Below are 18,759 nucleotides of genomic sequence, written 5' to 3'. Positions count from 1 at the left end.
AGAGTTTGAAAAATGTTTAGTTAGAGGAAAACGCAAAAACCAAGACCCTCTTCGTTTTAGATTTTCAGTACAAAGCTGATTATTGGACTCAAACTGGGCACTTGGATGAGTGATCGGAGCCATTCATTTGGTGGGCCACCATGGCATTGTCCCACTTCATTAATTTTACTGCATCAAGGAAAGTACCTCTCCAATTTATTAATTTTACTGCAAAATTCATGGTCGGAGAGATCAGGAAAAAAAAAAAAAAAAAGTGGCACCGGTTTAGTACTGGTACCCAGGAGCGTAATTTAGACACGTCCCATAATATTTCATTAAAATGCGCCAGTGACGGAAAATTACTCCCAGTTTACAAAAACCTCTCTCAGCCAACAAAAGATCTCTTGTGCCTCTGATCATAGAGAGTAAAAAAAAAAGATTACAATTTTTTGTTCTCTCATCAATACACAAACAGTCCACCTGCTTTGTTTCTATTGCCTTTTCGATGACGAGAAGATGAAGCAGAGACTGAACACTTCTTTTCCCTGCTCACATTCTCCTCATCCATGAAAATCTGCCTACACCTGCAATCTACACTGCAAAATGCTCTATCTCCTCTGCCCAAAACAAAAAGCAAAGAAATAATCGATTTTTTAGAAACCCATTAGGACCCAGTTGTTTTTAGCCAAAAAAAAGATATGGGTTTTGTTTACCTGTACATATAAATATCTTTTCCAGGAGATAGTCTCTTCTTGCAGAGAAAACAAGCATCTAGAAAAGAAATAGCCCTGAGAGGTGGGCTAGAATTAGAAGGAAGTGGTCTGAGCATGGTGATCTTGCTAATGATTTGTGGGTTTTGGTTTAGATTCTTTTGCGCTTCAAGGAGAATGCTTAAACCCACCATCTTGTACAGTCTTTCTCTCACAAGGAAAGGCGGTAGTGGTGGTGGAGGAGGGGGTGGCTTTAATAATAAAAAGTAGGGGGAAAAAGGTAAAGATGATATAGGGGGATTTGGGTCCTACTGTGGGGCAGCAGTTGCAGGGGAAGGACGCTGACAGTAGTGGAAACTCTAACTTCTAGTGCTCGTTTGCCTCCACGTAGCCACGTTAGTTTGCTCTTTTTCATCTCTAAGTAATAATTGAAAGTTTGAAATCCCCTTTGATTTTTGCTCTTTATGGAAAACAGAAATCCCCTCTCTTTTCCACCAACTCTAAATGCGAAGGCATTTTACAAATGTTTTGATACCCTCATCGAGTTGTTTATTGATATTGATATTATGTTGGGCCTGATTGGCGGGCTTGTGTAAGTTTTTATGTGGGGGGCTCAAGGAGGGATGGCCGATTGGTTTTTGGGGCTATATTCTGAAACTTAAGTATGTCGACCCTTGTTTGGGGTTCCTCAGTTCTTTAAAAACAAAGGATTGTTGGGGTTCCACACAAAAGCAAAAGATCCTACAGTGGAAAAGTGGATAGATGTGGATGGGCTCATAAGGACTTGGGCACCCTACCTTTTACTTCTAACTTTTAAGGGTGAGTTCTACCTGGGTCCCAACAACCCTATGTCTACATTTGTTTTGTTTAGTTATCGTGATGGGCAATTGAAAAAAAATCTTCATCTATGGAATGATCCTGACCGTTTGATCTATCAATATGTATTTTTATGAATTTTTTAAATATTGGTGTTCAAAAGACAAAAATAGAAAATATCTTGTTTGAGACAACTACATTGAGTCGACATCTACTTGATTAGATTGAAGTGCTGAGTAGTTGACACGTGTATCACCACTTGACAAAAGAATCAAGTCCATGGATTATGTCAGGGAAATGATACCCCCCCCATAACGTTATTAGTTGGGTTTTAAAGGCAAAAGAAAAACGTTAAAGGGGCGAATTTATCCTAGAGCAGCGAACCACTGTCACAAAAACCGTTAAGGGGGGGATTTTATCAGTTTAAAAAAGGGGGGGGGGGGGGGGGGGGGGGGTTGCATTTCAGCACCCTTTCCTTTACCCTTGAAACTTAACGGAAAACGTCAAGGGGGGAATATCACTGCCCTCTTTCTATATCCCCCGAGAACGTCCATTTTTGACTTGACTATGAATTCCTTTTGGATTGGATTCTAACGAATTTTTCAGAAACTCATAATAAACCCACCCCTTATGATCGACACGTCATGTAGTGACTACTTTCTTGGATCTCGATAATACGAAGCAATGAGCTGGTTATTAGTCATATTAATGATGAAATCCGAAAGGAGTGGCAAAAGGAGAGAGAAATTGGATGGTTATGAAAGATCCAATCGTTTGGCTATCAAGGAGCAAAAGAGGGGTGCAATCATACCAGCACAAAAATGTTTGGATAATTTTATCTTGAATAAACCCTTGAGATTGAATACCCAATTGGTGCGGTATACCCTACCCATTGCGATTGTTCTCAACATGGACTGAGGATAGCAAACTTATCCAAAGATATATTAAATTTACTTTGGAGATGTAAATTTTTTTTTGAAATGGAAAACGAATAGAGATGTAAATTTCTTTGTAGCTATTAAATAATTTACATTTTTTAATCTCCGGCTCTGATTTTACATCATAAAAATAGTCATAGAGCATGTGTTTTTTAAAATCATGCAAACATATAATTCGAAATTTTGCAGACGATTATCTGTAACTAGGGAAATATGATAGAAAGTAGTGGTGTGGGCCTCGGCAAATATGGGTAGGCCTGGGCTTCCACAAATCTGCCGTAGGCTCAACCCATTGATGCCCACTACAAGGAGATATGCTACATATTAGCTTATTGTAGTATATTTATTGGAAAAAGCTAAAAAGACCTGGGCTGTAAGGTTCCTTACTAATATACACTCATTGGGCTGTGCATTTGCCTAGTGCGTGGGATCAGATCCGTTGATCCGAATGGTGATCATAAGTCCGGACGAATATCATTGAGTACACCTTTATTAGATGATCCTACGCACATGATCTTTCAAGCTTTGTTTAGATTCTAAGAAGAAAAGCTAAACCATTGATTTTTGTAGTCATTTATGTTACAAACAGGATGTTTGCTCAGAATGGGCCCAAGACCATGTGAATTATCTCATGATGTTCTACAAGATCAACGGTCTAGATCATAAATATTTGTCCCTTGTGGGACAAAGAATTTGCCTGTTAGGATTCATATTGCCCTCTCTCCCTCTCTCTCACTGATTATTTGTCTTCTTTATTCTTTAAAGGGTGAGATGGTCCTCCCGAAGCTTTATTCTAGTTCAAGCAAGAAATCTTCTCTAACTTATTTGTTCCTTTACTACCGTAAGCTTTTGGAGTTTTCAGCACATGAAGACATATTCTAAGCCAAGCAGAGGACGAATTCCAATGAATCTGGTTCCTTTTTTTGGGAGTACTTTTCCTCAATTGACAGTTTTTTCTTTTGTTTTTTAATCATTTTTTTCTTATCTTGATCTCCTCGAAAGAAAGCACACAGATTGTTTTACTTCCAACGTACTGGAAATTGGTATTCCGACTGACTCTCTAAGATGGCCCATCTTCTCAGGTGGTCCCTCCTCCATGGCTTCATTTATATTTTGACTACTGCTATATATGAGCTAGGCCCACATTACAGGACTGTTGGACCAAGCCATTATTAGTTTTTCATAAATTTACTGGGTCTGGGCCTTGATTGAAATCCAGGTGGAGATGGGTCTGTGTTACTTATGTAAATTAAGAGAAAATCAAGCCATTCTGAGATCAATGGGACTATGTTTGGACCAAACTGAGTCTATGAGCTGAACTTTCTGTTCTAAAAATGATAAAGGCCTGGTACAGCACATAATTGACATAGGACTGAAAAGAAAAAACCAAGTCCAGCCTAACTTGGTGAGGCTACAAATTTGAAATCTGACTAATGAAGAGATCTATAGCAAGACTCAGAACCTGCCCATTGCTCTTATTGAACCCTGCCTTTGCTGGATAGATTTTCTGGGCCTACACAGACAAGCCCAACAAGCTGGGTTGGGCCTATTTTTCAGGCATATTGGGTAAACAGAGTGAGCTTGGGCAAAACCCAATTTGGGAAGCCCTTTTCAACCTTGACAACTCAAATTGATTATATGGGTCATTCATTTTTTTAAAATGGGCCCACGACTATGACCCAACTCACGAATATGATTAAAATAAGTGTGGGGTGTTTCCATCATTCATGCCACCAAAACTAGTCCTTATTTGCAAGTAAGATTGTTTTAGTTTAGGACCAATTACCAATGGGGGACAAACATTAGGCAGAATTATCAACTGGACCCAGGCTTTTCAGAAATTACCAATGGGGGACAAAATCTGTCTTTTCAGTAAAAGCTGGACGAAAATACCCTTTGGCATATAAAACACGTTTTGACTTTGGAAGGGGGTTTTCAAGTCTCTACGATTGGGGTTATTAGGTATCAAAATGGGGTTACCAATTTCAGAATGGGCTTATCAAGTCCCTGAAAATTGACCGAGAGTTCTGGAGTTTTGGAAGAGGGTTTTCAAGTTTTTAGGAATGGGGTTATCTAGTATAAAAAATGGGGTTACCAATTTCTGAATGGGCTTACCAAGTCCTTGAAAATTGGCCGAGGGTATTGGAGTTTTGGAATGGGGTTTTCAAATCTCTAGGATTGGGGTTATCAAGTATCAAAATGGGGTTACCAATAACCCCAATCGTAGAGACTTGAAAACCCCATTTTGATACCTAATAACCCCAATCGTAGAGACTTGAAAACCCCCTTCCAAAGTCAAAACGTGTTTTATATGCCAAAGGGTATTTTCGTCCAGCTTTTATTGAAAAGACAGATTTTGTCCTCCATTGGTAATTTCTGAAAAGCCTGGGCCCAGTTGATAATTCTGCCTAATGTTTGTCCCCCATTGGTAATTTTCCCTTTAGTTTAACCTTATTTGTAAATGGGACATTAAGGGCGTGTTTGGTAAGGCTTTTCATTCTCGCCCGATTAAACAGGCAGAAACAAATTAATAAGAATTATCAGAAGCGAATATGCAAGTTAGGAAACCGGCTTAGTGGGTCGGGTAGCCAAACAGTATTTTCGAGATTTTTTTTGTTTGTCTCGGCCTAAAAAAGTGGAAGAATCCGATTGAATAATGGTTGCCCAACATGCTATTAGGCTGCATTGAAAGCATTCAACCTTTTTTGGTATGTAAACACTGTGATTGACCCTCAAATCTCAAGGTTAAAGAACGAAGACTTGACCAATTGAGCTGGAAATTGTCGTTTCTTAAACTAATATAATCATTAGAGAACGTGATTTATCAAATCCGATTCCTTCGTCCCTTGAAAAGAAGAGCGCACCTATAGAATGAATGTATTACTGAGGGGCTGGGAAATCTGATTTGCAAAATGGCCTAGACGCTAATTCACAAATCTTCACATTTAACTTTAAAATCATTTGGGCACTCCGTCTAGAGATAGAAGGGCTAGGATCATCCTATAGAGATTATTTACATTGTGGTTCAAAAAATAAACGGTTTGGATCATCATTTGAAGTGAATTCACTGGACTTTTGAAAAAAAAATACTGGACTTCTTGCGCTTAACCATATAAAATCTCTTACTTAGAGATTTGTAAAGAATTTGAATAATTTTTGAAACACAATAAAAAAGCCTACTGATATTTGCACTACCAATATATAATAATGCACAAACTTGGCTTCTCTTTTCTTTTTTAACTTGCTCATGAGATCTTTTTAGAACTCATAAGTAATGCAGTTTTTATTGGGAATGGGCAACTCTCCTCGAGAACTCTAGAGGAGTTGCTAGATGCGTTCAATTAGGTATTCCTTATATTCACACTAAATAAATATTGGCTGTTTCTTTGTAAATGAGTAAAGGGATTTTATTTTTACTATTGTAGTAACTAATTTTTTGATTAATAAAGTTTAAGGTGCCACCCCAGGTTCCTACATAAATTCCGGGTTAAAAAAATAGATTTTTTAAAACTAGAATAGTCTTTGACTGCTTTTGAAATAATAAAAGACAAGACGAGTTAATGCAATTATCAAAACATAGTAGTGCCAACATCAGTGACCTAAAAAATAGTACAAGAATAAAATAGAAGTGGACCAAAAAAGAAGCCCACCCTTTACGAACTGGGTTAGGGTAAAAGTTGAAAACCATGAACCCGAACCACGCGAACTGATGAATAGGGCTGCAACTCGAGCCAGGTTTTACCCGACCCGCATTGACCCGACCCGAAAATAGCCTGGGTTGGGTTCAGGTTTCATGAGTTTCGGGTCGAGCCGGGTTGAGCATTCAAAAGCCCGCATGAATCTCGGGTCGAGCCGAGTTTGAAGGGCCTGACCCGACCCGACCCGAGTTACATAAGTTATAGTATGTACATTTTTTTCTATTGTTAGTTAAAAGTTAAAAGTGAAAACCCACGCACCCACTGTTATTGTATGTGAGTGTAATTTATGCTTCTATGAGTTGAGTTGATTCAAGTGTTTGATTCAGCATTGTTTGATTGTAATTACAACATTGTTTGATTACAGCATTGTTTGATTCAAGTGTAATGTGAGTGTAATTACATCATTGTTTGATTCAAGTGTGATGTGAGTGTAATTTCTACTTCTATGAGTTGAGTTGCCTTGCCAAATAAGAATTTTCCTTAAAAAATTGCGTCAACGTGAAAAAACCCGACCCGACCCGACCCAACCTGAGATTTATCATGGGTAGGGCCGGGTTTGGGAATCGTGGGTTTTCCGAAAAAAAACCCGACTCCCGACCCGAGATATTTCTCGGGTAGGGTTGGGTTCTCCAAAACCCGACCCACCCGACCCGAGTTGCAGCCCTACTGATGAACCATGTATAGTAGGACTCAATTGGTGCAATCCTTAATCTTGGCCCACCAATGTGGTGGTGCCCACAAGCCCATACTACACTTCCAGGCCCATTCAGACGAGCTTGCTTAATAACCACGCGCGGCTAACATGCGCACTGCAGCTCCGCTTGCCCACACTCCGCTTCCCAGGCCTCTCTAACTTCTTTCCTTCTCCCCGTTTCGCTTTCTATCATATGTATAAATCGCGTTCCGTTTCACACCTTTTTCGCGTTTTTGTTCTGTAATCCCTCCATCCCAAAGCCCAGAAGATCTCCACCCACGCTAATATGTTCAAGAAGTGAGTTCCCTCTATTCCTCTTTCATTGGGTTTTATTTTTTTTTGTTTGTTTTCGAGTATATATGTTTAGGGTTGGTCTTTCTCGATTTCATGGTATTTATTTTATTGGAATAGTATGTGTTTATAAATTTGCATTTGATTGCTTGATTGATGATCTGGATGTGATTCACTACCATCTCATGTTCAGCGATTCATTTGAGTTTGGTCTGTTAAGTTATTAGAATTAATCATCATTTGGTTGCATCTATTGTAAAAGGGCTGATGGGTATGATCCTGGTCTAGGCGGGGTGTGTGCTAGAGTGGCACACTGTGATGATGTTGCACAATTTTTTGATGTCTGACCCTCCTCATGGATGACCTCATAACTCATAAGCATTAGGAAATGGTGAATTATTTTCAAAATGACCAATGATTGTGGAATGGGTTTTATTAATGTCGTCCCGTGGTCTTCTATTAAGGAGTTATACCGTGAAGAAATTGACTGTACTCATAAAATATGAACCAATATGTCTATAAAATGATGGTTGGATTGTGGCTAGATGGGACTGAGTTGGTAGATGAGATATTGGATACTGTGGAGGGCCATTTGGCAAATGGGGAGGCTGACTGGCTCGTTCGTGATTCGTGAAGGAGTTGATCGCTTGTCATTAGAGATATTTGATTTGATTTTCTTTTCTCTTTACATATTTGAATTTTCTTTGGGATTTTAAGACATTCTTGCATTTTTTGGAATAAGAAATTTCTATTGGATTTCTGTGGGTTTGATCTATGGTTATAACCCCCTAGTTTAGGTCTCTTTTTTACTGTAAATTTTCAATCTTTTAGATTGCTATACACTGAAGATTAGTTGGTACATTTTACTGCCATAATTTAACTTCGTTTTTTATTCCAGATTTGGCATATTTTGTTGGTATATGCAAGCAAGAGCAACCCATCAACTCATATGTTTTTTATTTTTATTTTTGTTATAAGTTGCATCATTATTTGGTATCGGGGTGTCAACTGTAGATTTGTTCTGCTTCATTTGGTATCAGAGTGTAAATCGTTTATTCTTCTATGTTACACGTATATTATTCCATGTTACTTTTGTTAGAAGAAGGAAGTCATATTAGTTGGTGTTTCAGATATTGATTAGCTAGGTCATTCCACATCAGGAGATGGGTTACAGGGTACTTTGTTCTAGTGAATGACTATGTTCTAGTGAATGATTGTCTGATTCTGTGGAGCAGTAAGATGCAAAATGTAATCGTAAGATCAGTACAAAAGTGGGGTATGGAGCGGATTTGGTTACTTCAAGTTCAACTACTGCATGGGTGATTTGGTTAAGTTAATTTCTTCAAGAGATACAAATGCTTTCAAAGGGACATTCAAAGTTGTACTGTGGTAATCAGAGTGCAATCAGATTATCACAAAATCTAGTTTTTATGCCAAAACAAACACATAGATATTGATTTCCATCTTGTTAGAGAGAGTGAGATGTGGTGAGATATCTCTTATTTTTGTCCCGAGCGAAGACCAAGTAGCGGGGATCTTTTTACTGAAGGCCTCACAATTATGCTCCGACTTTTGTGGAATTTCCGCAGGAAACCCATGTTTGGTTGGTGGGCCCAAAATAATCCCAGGAACCAAAATAACCCCGCACGAAACCTCAGGAAGGAAAAAAAAAAACTCCCAGGAACCAAAAATAAGCTGGCAGAAGAATTTTTTTTCTTCCCAACAGTTCAAGCAACCAAACAAAGCATTTTTTTTCCCACCATAGTCCGGTCAACCAAACATGGGATTTTTATTTTACCGGGATACTTTCAGGGAGTTTTTTTTCCCACCAATCTCCCAAGAAGTTTTTTGTTCCACAAAAATCCCAAGAACCAAATAAATTCCGGCAACCAAACGCATCATTTGCATTTATCTGACAAGGTATACATGTTTATAGACTAATTCAGTTTGAGGGGAGTGTTGGAAATAACCAATAAGACACGGTTTCAGTATGATGCATACGTACTTTTGTTATAGTGCATTTCTTCATTAGTGGCAGTCATGTAATTGTTTAACTTTACGTTAATATATGAGTTAGTGGTTAGGCCGCAATCTATTATTAAATTTAATTCAAACCCCACGAACAGCTGTGCTCTGTTTTCTCGTCATCTTTCACACGCGTTCTCTCTCTCTCTCTCTCTCTCTCTCTCTCTCTTATACATTAGATTATGATAATATTGATAGTTTCTACTATTGTTTTTAGTCCTGACTGCTGCATTTGAAAGTATTGATTGTTATCAAAACTTTTAGGCCTCGTTCGTTTAAGATTATGACAACCGATTGTGAGTTCCAAACCGATTATTGAACTCAAAATTGTGTTTAAATTTGAGTCAAATAATCAGTTTAGCACTTACAATTGGTTATCACAATCTAAAACAAACAGGGCCTTAGTGGTTGAAACAAGCTGGGATGTGCAGGAGATAATATGAAGTTGTCATACTATGTAACCCACGCCACAACTTTTTAGGATCCGTATCGGATTCTTTTAATGACGAAGAAATATGTACTATTTGTTGTCATTGAGCCTATGGGTCCTTTTTTTTTCTGTGTTTCCCTTTAGTGTCTTCCTTGTACAGAAAGTCTGATGGCTTCTTAAGCTCTCTTGTTTAATGGTTTGGGGACTTTAGGGCCTCAACAAATTTCGGTTTAATTTTTGGCAGGTTTACATATGAAGATGTCTCCTCACAAAATCAAGTGAAGGCATCTGTACAGCGCAAGATCCGACAGAGTATTGCTGAAGAGGTTTGAGTTAGAAGTCATTGACATTCATTTACTTGCTTTGTACTCGTGCTTCCAGAAAAGAATGAATGGTGAATACATTATATATGTTCTTCTGAGATGGTTTTTACTCTTATTGCAGTACCCAGGCCTCGAACCAGTGTTGGATGACTTGCTTCCAAAGAAAACACCTCTCATTGTTGCGAAATGGTTTATTCCAATTTTCTTTACCTCTATCATTCCTATCTAAGTTCAATAAGAATAAGTTAATGAAGGATGATTAATTGATAATATCTTGGCCTATGATTTTTTAAATATGGAGAATTGGTCATGTTTATCCTAAAAGACCTGTAACTCAAGGTACAGACCTGCTGTGGTAGACTGGACACTTCCCGACCAGTTGTGAGTCCTTCTCAATACTACCATCCTTTTGTGATGGTGGATATCTATGCACATAAATAATTGATTCGGTCTTTAGTGAATCTCGGTGCATAGCCTCCCTCTCTAACCACAATGGAATCGTTTGATAAATCTTGTTTTTGTGAAACTTATGTGAAACTATCTACATGAAAGTTCGTTGATCAGATAGTTAGGGTCATTCAATCAGTTTGATTTTCAAGCTATGGTCATCCAGGAGGTGACCCACAACTGAACTCCCCAGATTGATGGGCATTTCCATTGTTTGGATCGTAGAGATGGTATATATAGAGTTTGTACTTCGTACACAAGACCATAACCATTCTCACTTCTGACAAACTGCATTATTTTTAATTTCATCTAAGAGGACACTCCCTCCCTCAGTATTCCTAGAAAGACTCAAACAACCCATCCCCCCTCCCTCAAAAAAAAAAGGGGGCCTGATGTACCAGTTGTGTTTGGCTGTTTTAATGGTTAATGTAATTCCTCAGTTTACTTAAGAATTGGTCTAATGAATTTCTTTATTTTACTTTTCTAGCCAAAATCATTTGAATCTGGTTCTGGTGAACAATGTGCCATTATTTTTCAATGTTCGTGATGGCCCTTACATGCCTACCCTACGGCTTCTTCATCAATGTAAAGTATTTCCCACACCAACTTATATCGTCTCTTATTATATGTATTCTCATTTAGGGCATTTATGCATATGCTTTATAATTGGATGGGGTGGTCTTCCTACTTCAAGATGATACATTCATGCTAGAGTAACACTACGTTGATTCCTGTGTTTGAATGAATATTAGAGGGAGAATTAGGGTAGTATCCTGTACTTCTTTTGTTTGTCATAATTTTAGTTAGATAATGAAACAAAATCTCTCCTAAGAGATTGGGAAATTCTTCTGGAAAATCAGATCAATTATAGGACCATCATCCCAATTAGAGCGCCAAACACTCAGTGGCTGCCAAAGAACAAACTATACATAGTTTTTTAGATAATCCTTGAAGCATGTCAACCGCTGCTTCTTAATCTTCCTATTTGTTATGCAGATCCATATATCATGAAAAAATTACAAGTAGATAGGGGTGCGATCAAATTTGTCCTCGCTGGTGCAAATATAATGTGTCCCGGTCTTACTTCTCCTGGTGGTGCTTTGGATGATGAAGTATCTGAAGAAACTCCTGTGGTAAGAGCTATTACATTTTCCAGCTGATACCATCAGAGTAATGTGTTCTTTTAGTAATCTTTATTGATTACACTAGTTTCAGCTTCTGTATCGGCAATCATATGGGTGTCAGTGTCCTGTCAGTTTTTCAATAACCAGCCAGCATAATATGCTTTTGTTACTCTTCATTTCTTATGGGTATCATTTGAAGGTGTCAAATTTTAAATTTGTTCATATCTTGCTTATTTATAGAACTGAATTATTCTCCAGGCAATAATGGCTGAAGGCAAGCAACATGCTCTTGCAATTGGTTTTACAAAAATGTCAGCGAAAGACATGTAAGTGTTTTCTTTGTTGATTACATTGATTTTGCAATCAGTGTATTTTAATTTCAGCTTTTATGGGTGAAAATGGCTATAGCTAATTCTTTGGTCTTGCCTTCATGTTTTGTACACATTTAAGCTCACATAATGACTATTATGTTGTCCGAGCACTAGAAAATGTTGTTTTGCATGCACCTTGATGCTTCATTGGATGCTTGATTGCCATACTTTATATTATGAGGGGAAATAAGGCCTTTTAACAGAAGAGCCATCTTTACCAATGAAAAAAAACTCTGTTAGAATGTTACAATTGAAGAAAGGGAGATGATTTTTTCGCAACCCCCCAACCCCATCCCCCCCCCCCCCCCTTTTAACGTGATTTGACGTCAAAAACGTTGTAGTCTGCCCACAATTCACGTTAAAAGGGGCGTGTATTATCCTACGCGGGGGGGGGGAGGAAGAATCATCTCCCTTGAAGATATTGAACTTTATCGTTTGTGTCTGCAACTTGCAGAGCTGTTCCTTGTGGTTCATTTGGCCAAGAAGTTTCAGATTAAGAATTGGAAAACCTAGAGTACTTTTTTGGAATTGAAGTGTCGCGTCAGAAAAAAGACTTTTTTGTGTCACGAAGGAAATTTGTTCTTGATCTCCTTAAAGAGTCGGGAATGCTTGGATGAACACGCCTTTAGATCCTAATCATAAGCTTGGAGAAGACAGTGAGGGTGATCCGGTGGATATTGGAAGATATCAGAGATTAGTAGGGTGTATATAAGTTGGGCTATTTCCACCCCTCCCTCTCAAATTGATGCATTGGGTCATGAAGCATCAATTTGTGAATCATAAATTTATGTATGATGCATGCCATTGTCTTTGTAAAAATATCTGCAAGCTCATGCGCTAAAGAAATATTTGGCAACATGATCCATACTTTTGAATGGCATTGCCGAATTTAATGACATTCCACCTTATTATTCATTGTTTGCTTATGAAAAACTACAATGGTGGCAATCTGAAGAACTCTCTTATTATTTGCATAAAGAGGAGTTGATGGAGGGTGCGTAATGCCAAAGTCTGAGAGGAGAACAGATAGATGTTGTTGACATAGATTTACATTCAACTTCAACCAAAAATTTAGAAATAACATTATGTTTTTTCGATTTCCATGAAATCAAAGAATCTCCGAGGAATATGCACCAACCTATTGTTGAACGACTTGTGTTCGGGCACCTTGCCCATTCAGCATCAGTATCGGTAGGTAACTCTGGCGGATGAAGAGGAAAAAAGGAGATTGGGCGTCAGTGCCACACAAGTATCTTATGATCCTATGAATGGCCGCAAGATGGGGGGTGTAAAAGGAGCAGAAACAATTTAACTCACTATCTGAACGACCTATGCATTATCGAGTATGGTCATCATCAAGGAAGCGTCGACGATATGTTGTCGAATCATCAAGAAGTACACCACCAGTCTCTCTATGCTTGACGTTAAGTTCAAGTGGTGTGTCGACTTCCATGTTATCGGTCAAATTGGCAAGACGAATTAAATTCTTGGCATAATGGTTTGGATCGTGATACTTCTAAACCCAGAAAATATGTGAGAGGACCCAAATCCTTCATTCGAAAGGATGACTGAATATTTTCCCCCCTACAGTTGGAGGTCCGATGTTTAAGCTTTTTCATTTTTGCATTCATGGCATTGGACCTTGCTTAAATCATCTGGTCCTAGTATTTGAATGGGAAATGGATAGACCTAGGCATTCAAATGGGATATTAGGACATATCTAGTGTGTTGGGTTGTAGATCTAGTAGCTATAGGTTAACATAGATCTAGAAGTTTGGGTTTCAAATCTAGGATGTAGAGTTGTAGATCTAGAGGTTTGCTGTATACACGCAATTATGTTGTATATTAGTCGATTATATTCCACAGTTTGCAGAAACTCAATTGCTGGTCAATGGCAAAAAATGGAGCAGGGGGTGAGTTTTATTTTTATAGGAGCATGTTTGTCATAAGTCTGTGTTTTGGGGATTCTATCCAGGTATGGCTGACACCCTTTGTTACCTCTTTTTGATTATGGATTATATCCTGCATGTCAAAATAAGAAACGAAAAGGTTTACTTAGAAATAAATGAAAACTTTTTTGGGCAGTGAAAATAGCTTATTTTTCTTGTCTTCTTTATAGTTAGGATGTGAAGCAAATCACATATGTTTGTTTGTTTCTGCAGAAGGGCTATCAACAAGGGAATTGGTGTGGATAACATGCACTATTTAAATGATGGCTTATGGAAGGTTAGTCATGACAAAAACCCGCTGTTCTCTTCATGTATATTAATCCATCATGGTCTGGTTTTGGTTTCTTATTAGTTAGAAAATGTAGCACAGATTTCCTTTATTGGATTTTTTTTTAAAATTGACAATTTATTAATCTTCAAATAGGTAGCACGGGACAAGTTGTCCCTTCCCAATTACAAGAAATGGATCAAAGATCCAAGATAAACCCAAAACATGTAAGAATTACAAAGAGGATACAACCAACATTTCGTCCCTGAGAACACCAGCTTTTGCTAGGTATCCGCCGCCTCATTTTACGACCGCCTCCGGTGCTCAATCTTGGGATCCAAAGCTCTTATTAAATCCAGGATTTCCTCTAATAGATCTTGGAATTTCCACCGGCCATTCGAATGCTCAGATGCCCATGCGACTGCATTTGTCGAGTTGGCCCCCACTATTAGCGGTCGCTTAATATTCTCATATGCCTATTGCAAACCAAAAAGCAGGGCTGTAACTTCAGCCTCGTTCGCATCACATATCGTCCCTTATCGGCCCTTCTATTCCTGCCTTCCCAGGGTTGCCTACCCTATCGAACTTCCATTAAAATTAAGCTCCAGCCACCCTACCGGCGATGCCTTCCATTTCGGCTATGGTTTAGTCCGAATTGTTTTATCCCAAATTATGGATCACCAATGTCTTATTAGGTCGTCCACTCCATAGGGGATTTTCTTTTTCACCTTAGCCCAAGTGAGGATTTCCACCTTTATATCCGTCACCAGCCCACAAGATGTCTTAGTCTTGCCCTCGAAGATGCGCCGGTTGCGTTCCTTCCAGATATTCCAGACTTTGTTGGAATCATTAAACTGGATGTTTGAATGCCACAGTTTCAGTGGCTTTATTTTAAGAAACAGACCAAATCTTACGATTAAAAAAAAAGCGAAAACAGACCAAATCTTCTGCTAAATCATGGAAAAGGTCTCAAATTCTTTGTAGGTGGAATCCTTCAGTGAGTAACAACTTCTTTGTAATACTGTGAAGCATGCCTTGATCACATGATGGACCCCCTCCCGTCCACTGGTCTATCCAGGATTGCACACGTGGTGGTCTTTGATCTCCCATGGCTATAGCAATCAATGGCTATACATTTAATTGGATTGTTAAGATATTTGAATCTTTTTTGAAATGGATTGTTAAGATATTTGAATCTAATAGTTGGGATCTTCAAGCGATGTGTTTTTGGCGCCATTGGGAACACAAATATAGGACCGACCAGGTGGATGGCTCAAATCGGCCAAAGCTGGGTTAACCTTTGTTATGTGGGCATCTGTTCTTGTAAATTGAGTAACCTACTTTTGATATTGATTACGAGCACCTACTATTCAAAAAGAAAAAAAAAATGATTACGAGCACCTTTGGTTGGTTGATTGTAAGCATCTAACATTTCCTGCTTTTCCGAACAATCTTCAGTTCTTTTACTGAATGAGTGCAAATTCTATTGAAGTAGTTGGTTAGTTTGAGAAACAACACACGCCGATCTTGTTGAGTGGGATTTTTAAAAATTTTCAAGATCTGCCAACTGTTTCATATTCAGCATACTCGAATCGATATTGACCATATTTATTTTGAAATAAGAATGATCATTTATCTTTGAAATTAAAGGTCAATAACATGGAAATTTATAAACTTGACATGAACCTCTCAATAATGGAAATCACTGTTTGCTTTTGCAGATGGTACAACTGGATTGAGGGTGTGCTGAAGGTGACTGCAACTCTACAGTAAGAGCATCATGTATTGATAAGTAGATCCTCAATGTATTTATCATATGTAGTGCTTGTGATTTTTTTTGCTAGTGGTAAAAAACCATTGATCTATAGAATGGTAAAACTAGTTTTGAGTGTGCGAAGAACAATTCTATATGATGTAGAAGGGGTAATTCGATCAGCAGTTGGGACGTGTTGTTACAGACTTACAGGTGTCCTTGTAGAGTAATAGTCAAGATGTCTCTTGGTGAAATAGTAGTGAAGTTGTTTTAAGTAGTCTTCAAGTATAAGTGTTTTTTGGTTGTCATGTAAAAAAGGCTACTAGAATGCTGTATAAGTAGAAGAGGGTGTGTTTGCTAGTAGTTTGGTGAAGCCCGAGTTCTCTTTGGTTGTACAATTTTTAGGGGTTACTAGGTGTTTTGGTTGGTTTTGGGGTGCTACGTCTTGTAGTGGTGTTTGGGTGCACGTCTTAATTCAAACTGCTAGGAGACTATATTGCCTTCTCTCCCCTGTCTTGCTAAAATAGCAGATGTGGCAGACGTGCACCCCCTAATAGCAGATGTGGTAGCCAAAATAGAGAATAATACTGAGCAAAGCTGAGTTTTTAGGCATACAAAGTACAAACAAAGGATTGCTATTGGACATGACCGGGAGTTGAACTGAATGATTGTTTGCATAACAGATGATGCAACTTACATTCACAGCTTTCCATGCGCGGGGTGTCGAATCAGGAGCATAGTTAGCAAAAGTGAGTCGCGAAAGTGACCCATCCTGCAAAAGTGAGTCGCGAAATTGCTTAGCAAATCCTTCTAAATCTACATCTATTATAAACCCATCCTGTCTCATTCATCACTTTGCTTGCTTTGGGGTCTGGTTCGCAGTTCATACAAACCCAGCTCATACAATTCTGAAATATGACAGAATTGTATCATAAATCATACAGAGTTTACATAAGATAGTGACCAAGAGCCCCCCTTTGCATACAACGTTTGGGGGCCCAGGAAATTGCTTCCAAGCCATAAAAAAGAGAAAAATAAAAAAAAAGTGGTCCTTGTATTATTCCACTATACATCCAACCTTCGAACCAGAACCTCCTAAAACTGCTGTCATCCAAAACCTTTATAAACCTTCAAAAACCCTGATAGAAACTCATCAAAAAACTTTGCGATCTTCCATTGAAGATCTTGAAGTAGACTCCCCTTCAAGACGTGCATTTCCAGAGATTGAATAGGGCACCAGTCGAGAGGGCATGGAGAGAGCATGCAAAAATCCTGTTGGCTTTAACTTAAAAGCTCAATTTACTAGGGGTTGGCTTCTTGAGTTTGAAATCCTTAGCACTATCTTTAGTTTTAGATAGGAAATATATATAGGAGTTGAAAATAAGAAATCTGAAGTCGACTCGGAGGTCGAACAGCTTACCTTTCGGACATGTTCGGTGACCATGGAAAATTATTTCATGGAATATTCATGGGTCCAATTGTGAGAGAAGAGCTGGTAAGGAGGGCGGGGGGAGAGATTGAATAGGGGGTGAGTCGAGAGGGCATGGAGAGAGCATGGAAAATCCCTACAAAACACTGAAAAACTGACACTACTTCAAATTGTTTTTTGGGGCCTTTTCATGATCCCCTCACTCCCACCCTCTTAAGTCTCTCGCTCAGCCCATCTCTCACAACTGTCCCTGCTAATATTCCATGGGATATTTTTTTCATGGTTGCCAAACATACCCTGCATGTTGGTTTGTAATTGGTTAATTTTGACGAATTATCACGAACCTTATATTTCATTCCAATTGATCAGGAAAGGGTTTTGGGAGATTGTTCTTATTTAAAGTTAAAATGTAGTCATTTTCAAGCCATGCTTGGGTGACTAAGATTGTGTGTTGTAGGACCTTACCTTTTCTAGAGTACCAATTCAACAGTTAGAATTGCCCCATTAGTGTAAATTTAGGCACAAGGCCTGTACATTAGAATGTGCCTAAATTTGAAAATGTGAATGTATTTTAGTAAGCAAAAGATGAAAATAGTCCTAGTTAAGGTTTGAAAATGACATTACATACTATGGCATCAGCTGAAAGTGTGGCACCAAAGTATATAATTTGGCCGCTAGCTAGAGTTCAATAGCTATTGGAAAACGGAATTCCATATTGAAAAATAAAGACAGGAGTGAGGATGACCGACAATCAGATCATTTTCAGTGTTTTTGGCATTTGTGGTGATCCGTATTCTCTTCTTTCTTTTCTTGTGCATGTGTAACAATAGAGGATCTCTGTGTTTCTTACAAAATGAATTTCCATTTTGCTAGCACTCCTTGTAACTATTATTTTGAAAATTTACCCGTGGTGTAAGGTTATTTTGTTAGAAGTCAAAACTCCGGATCGATTGTCTTCTTGTGCTCATGTCATTATTTCAAACCCCCATTTTTTTTTTTTTTAGCTCTCATTCAAAATTGTCCACATAAAAAGTCATATTCCAAATGGCTCAAAGGCCAAAACTCTAAGGGCACACCAAGGTTTAAAATTTCGGTTCCGGTACCGGTTTCGGACCTTGAAATTTCGAAATTTCTTGTCGAAATCTGGTACAAAACCCGAAATTATTATTTTATTCAATATTAAATTTCTGCCGAAATTCAATTACCAAAATTTCGGTGAAATATTAAATTAATATTAAAAAAGAAGAGATTTTTTGGGGAAAATTTCGGAAAAACTGAAATTTCGGCCGAAATAAATGACCGTTTCGGTTTTGGGTGATTTCGGTGTCGGTCAATTCGGATTTCGGTCGAATTTAAAACCATGGGGCACACACTGATCTAAGTAAGAAAGATAAAAATATACAAGGGTTCACATCCAAGAGGGAAAAGTTCATTAATTGAAACAGTTACTAGGAGGATATTTTTAGCTGTTGCCCTTCAAAATGGTAGGACCCACTTGTTGACCTGTCCCAATC

General features: G+C 38.3%; 2 protein-coding genes across 2 annotated transcripts; one reads left to right on the top strand and one right to left on the bottom strand.

The window, feature by feature from the left end:
- Positions 1-289: 289 nt before the first annotated feature.
- LOC143853362 (DUF581 family protein, putative (DUF581)) lies at positions 290-969 on the bottom strand. Its single transcript, XM_077363112.1, has 2 exons — positions 693-969; positions 290-596 (listed from the first exon to the last, which is right to left on the bottom strand). The coding sequence occupies exons 1-2, from the start codon at positions 881-883 to the stop codon at positions 440-442; spliced, it is 348 nt and encodes a 115-aa protein (XP_077219227.1). The 5' UTR covers positions 884-969; the 3' UTR covers positions 290-439.
- Positions 970-6,930: 5,961 nt separating this feature from the next.
- Positions 6,931-16,022, top strand: LOC143852198 (pseudouridine synthase and archaeosine transglycosylase (PUA) domain-containing protein). The gene is made up of 8 exons (XM_077361577.1): positions 6,931-7,132; positions 9,826-9,907; positions 10,026-10,093; positions 10,839-10,936; positions 11,348-11,484; positions 11,734-11,801; positions 14,009-14,072; positions 15,785-16,022. The coding sequence occupies exons 1-8, from the start codon at positions 7,122-7,124 to the stop codon at positions 15,800-15,802; spliced, it is 546 nt and encodes a 181-aa protein (XP_077217692.1). The 5' UTR covers positions 6,931-7,121; the 3' UTR covers positions 15,803-16,022.
- The last annotated feature ends 2,737 nt before the right edge of the window (positions 16,023-18,759 follow it).

This window comes from Tasmannia lanceolata, unplaced genomic scaffold (genome assembly GCF_043159265.1).
Source record: "Tasmannia lanceolata isolate RefF3 unplaced genomic scaffold, GAP_Taslan_0.1 ptg000019l, whole genome shotgun sequence".
NCBI classification, from domain to species: domain Eukaryota; kingdom Viridiplantae; phylum Streptophyta; class Magnoliopsida; order Canellales; family Winteraceae; genus Tasmannia; species Tasmannia lanceolata.
The sequence above is the reverse complement of the archived record's forward strand: the minus strand, read 5'-3'. Positions and strand labels throughout refer to the sequence as shown.

Coding starts and splice junctions, on each gene's coding strand:
- LOC143853362 (XM_077363112.1), bottom strand. CDS start 883: ATGGTGGGTTTAAGCATTCTCCTTGAAGCGCAAAAGAATCTAAACCAA. Junction 597..692: donor AAAGATATTTATATGTACAG/GTAAACAAAACC, acceptor TGTTTTGGGCAG/AGGAGATAGAGCATTTTGCA.
- LOC143852198 (XM_077361577.1), top strand. Junction 10,094..10,838: donor CCTCTCATTGTTGCGAAATG/GTTTATTCCAAT, acceptor TTACTTTTCTAG/CCAAAATCATTTGAATCTGG. Junction 10,937..11,347: donor CCTACGGCTTCTTCATCAAT/GTAAAGTATTTC, acceptor TTTGTTATGCAG/ATCCATATATCATGAAAAAA.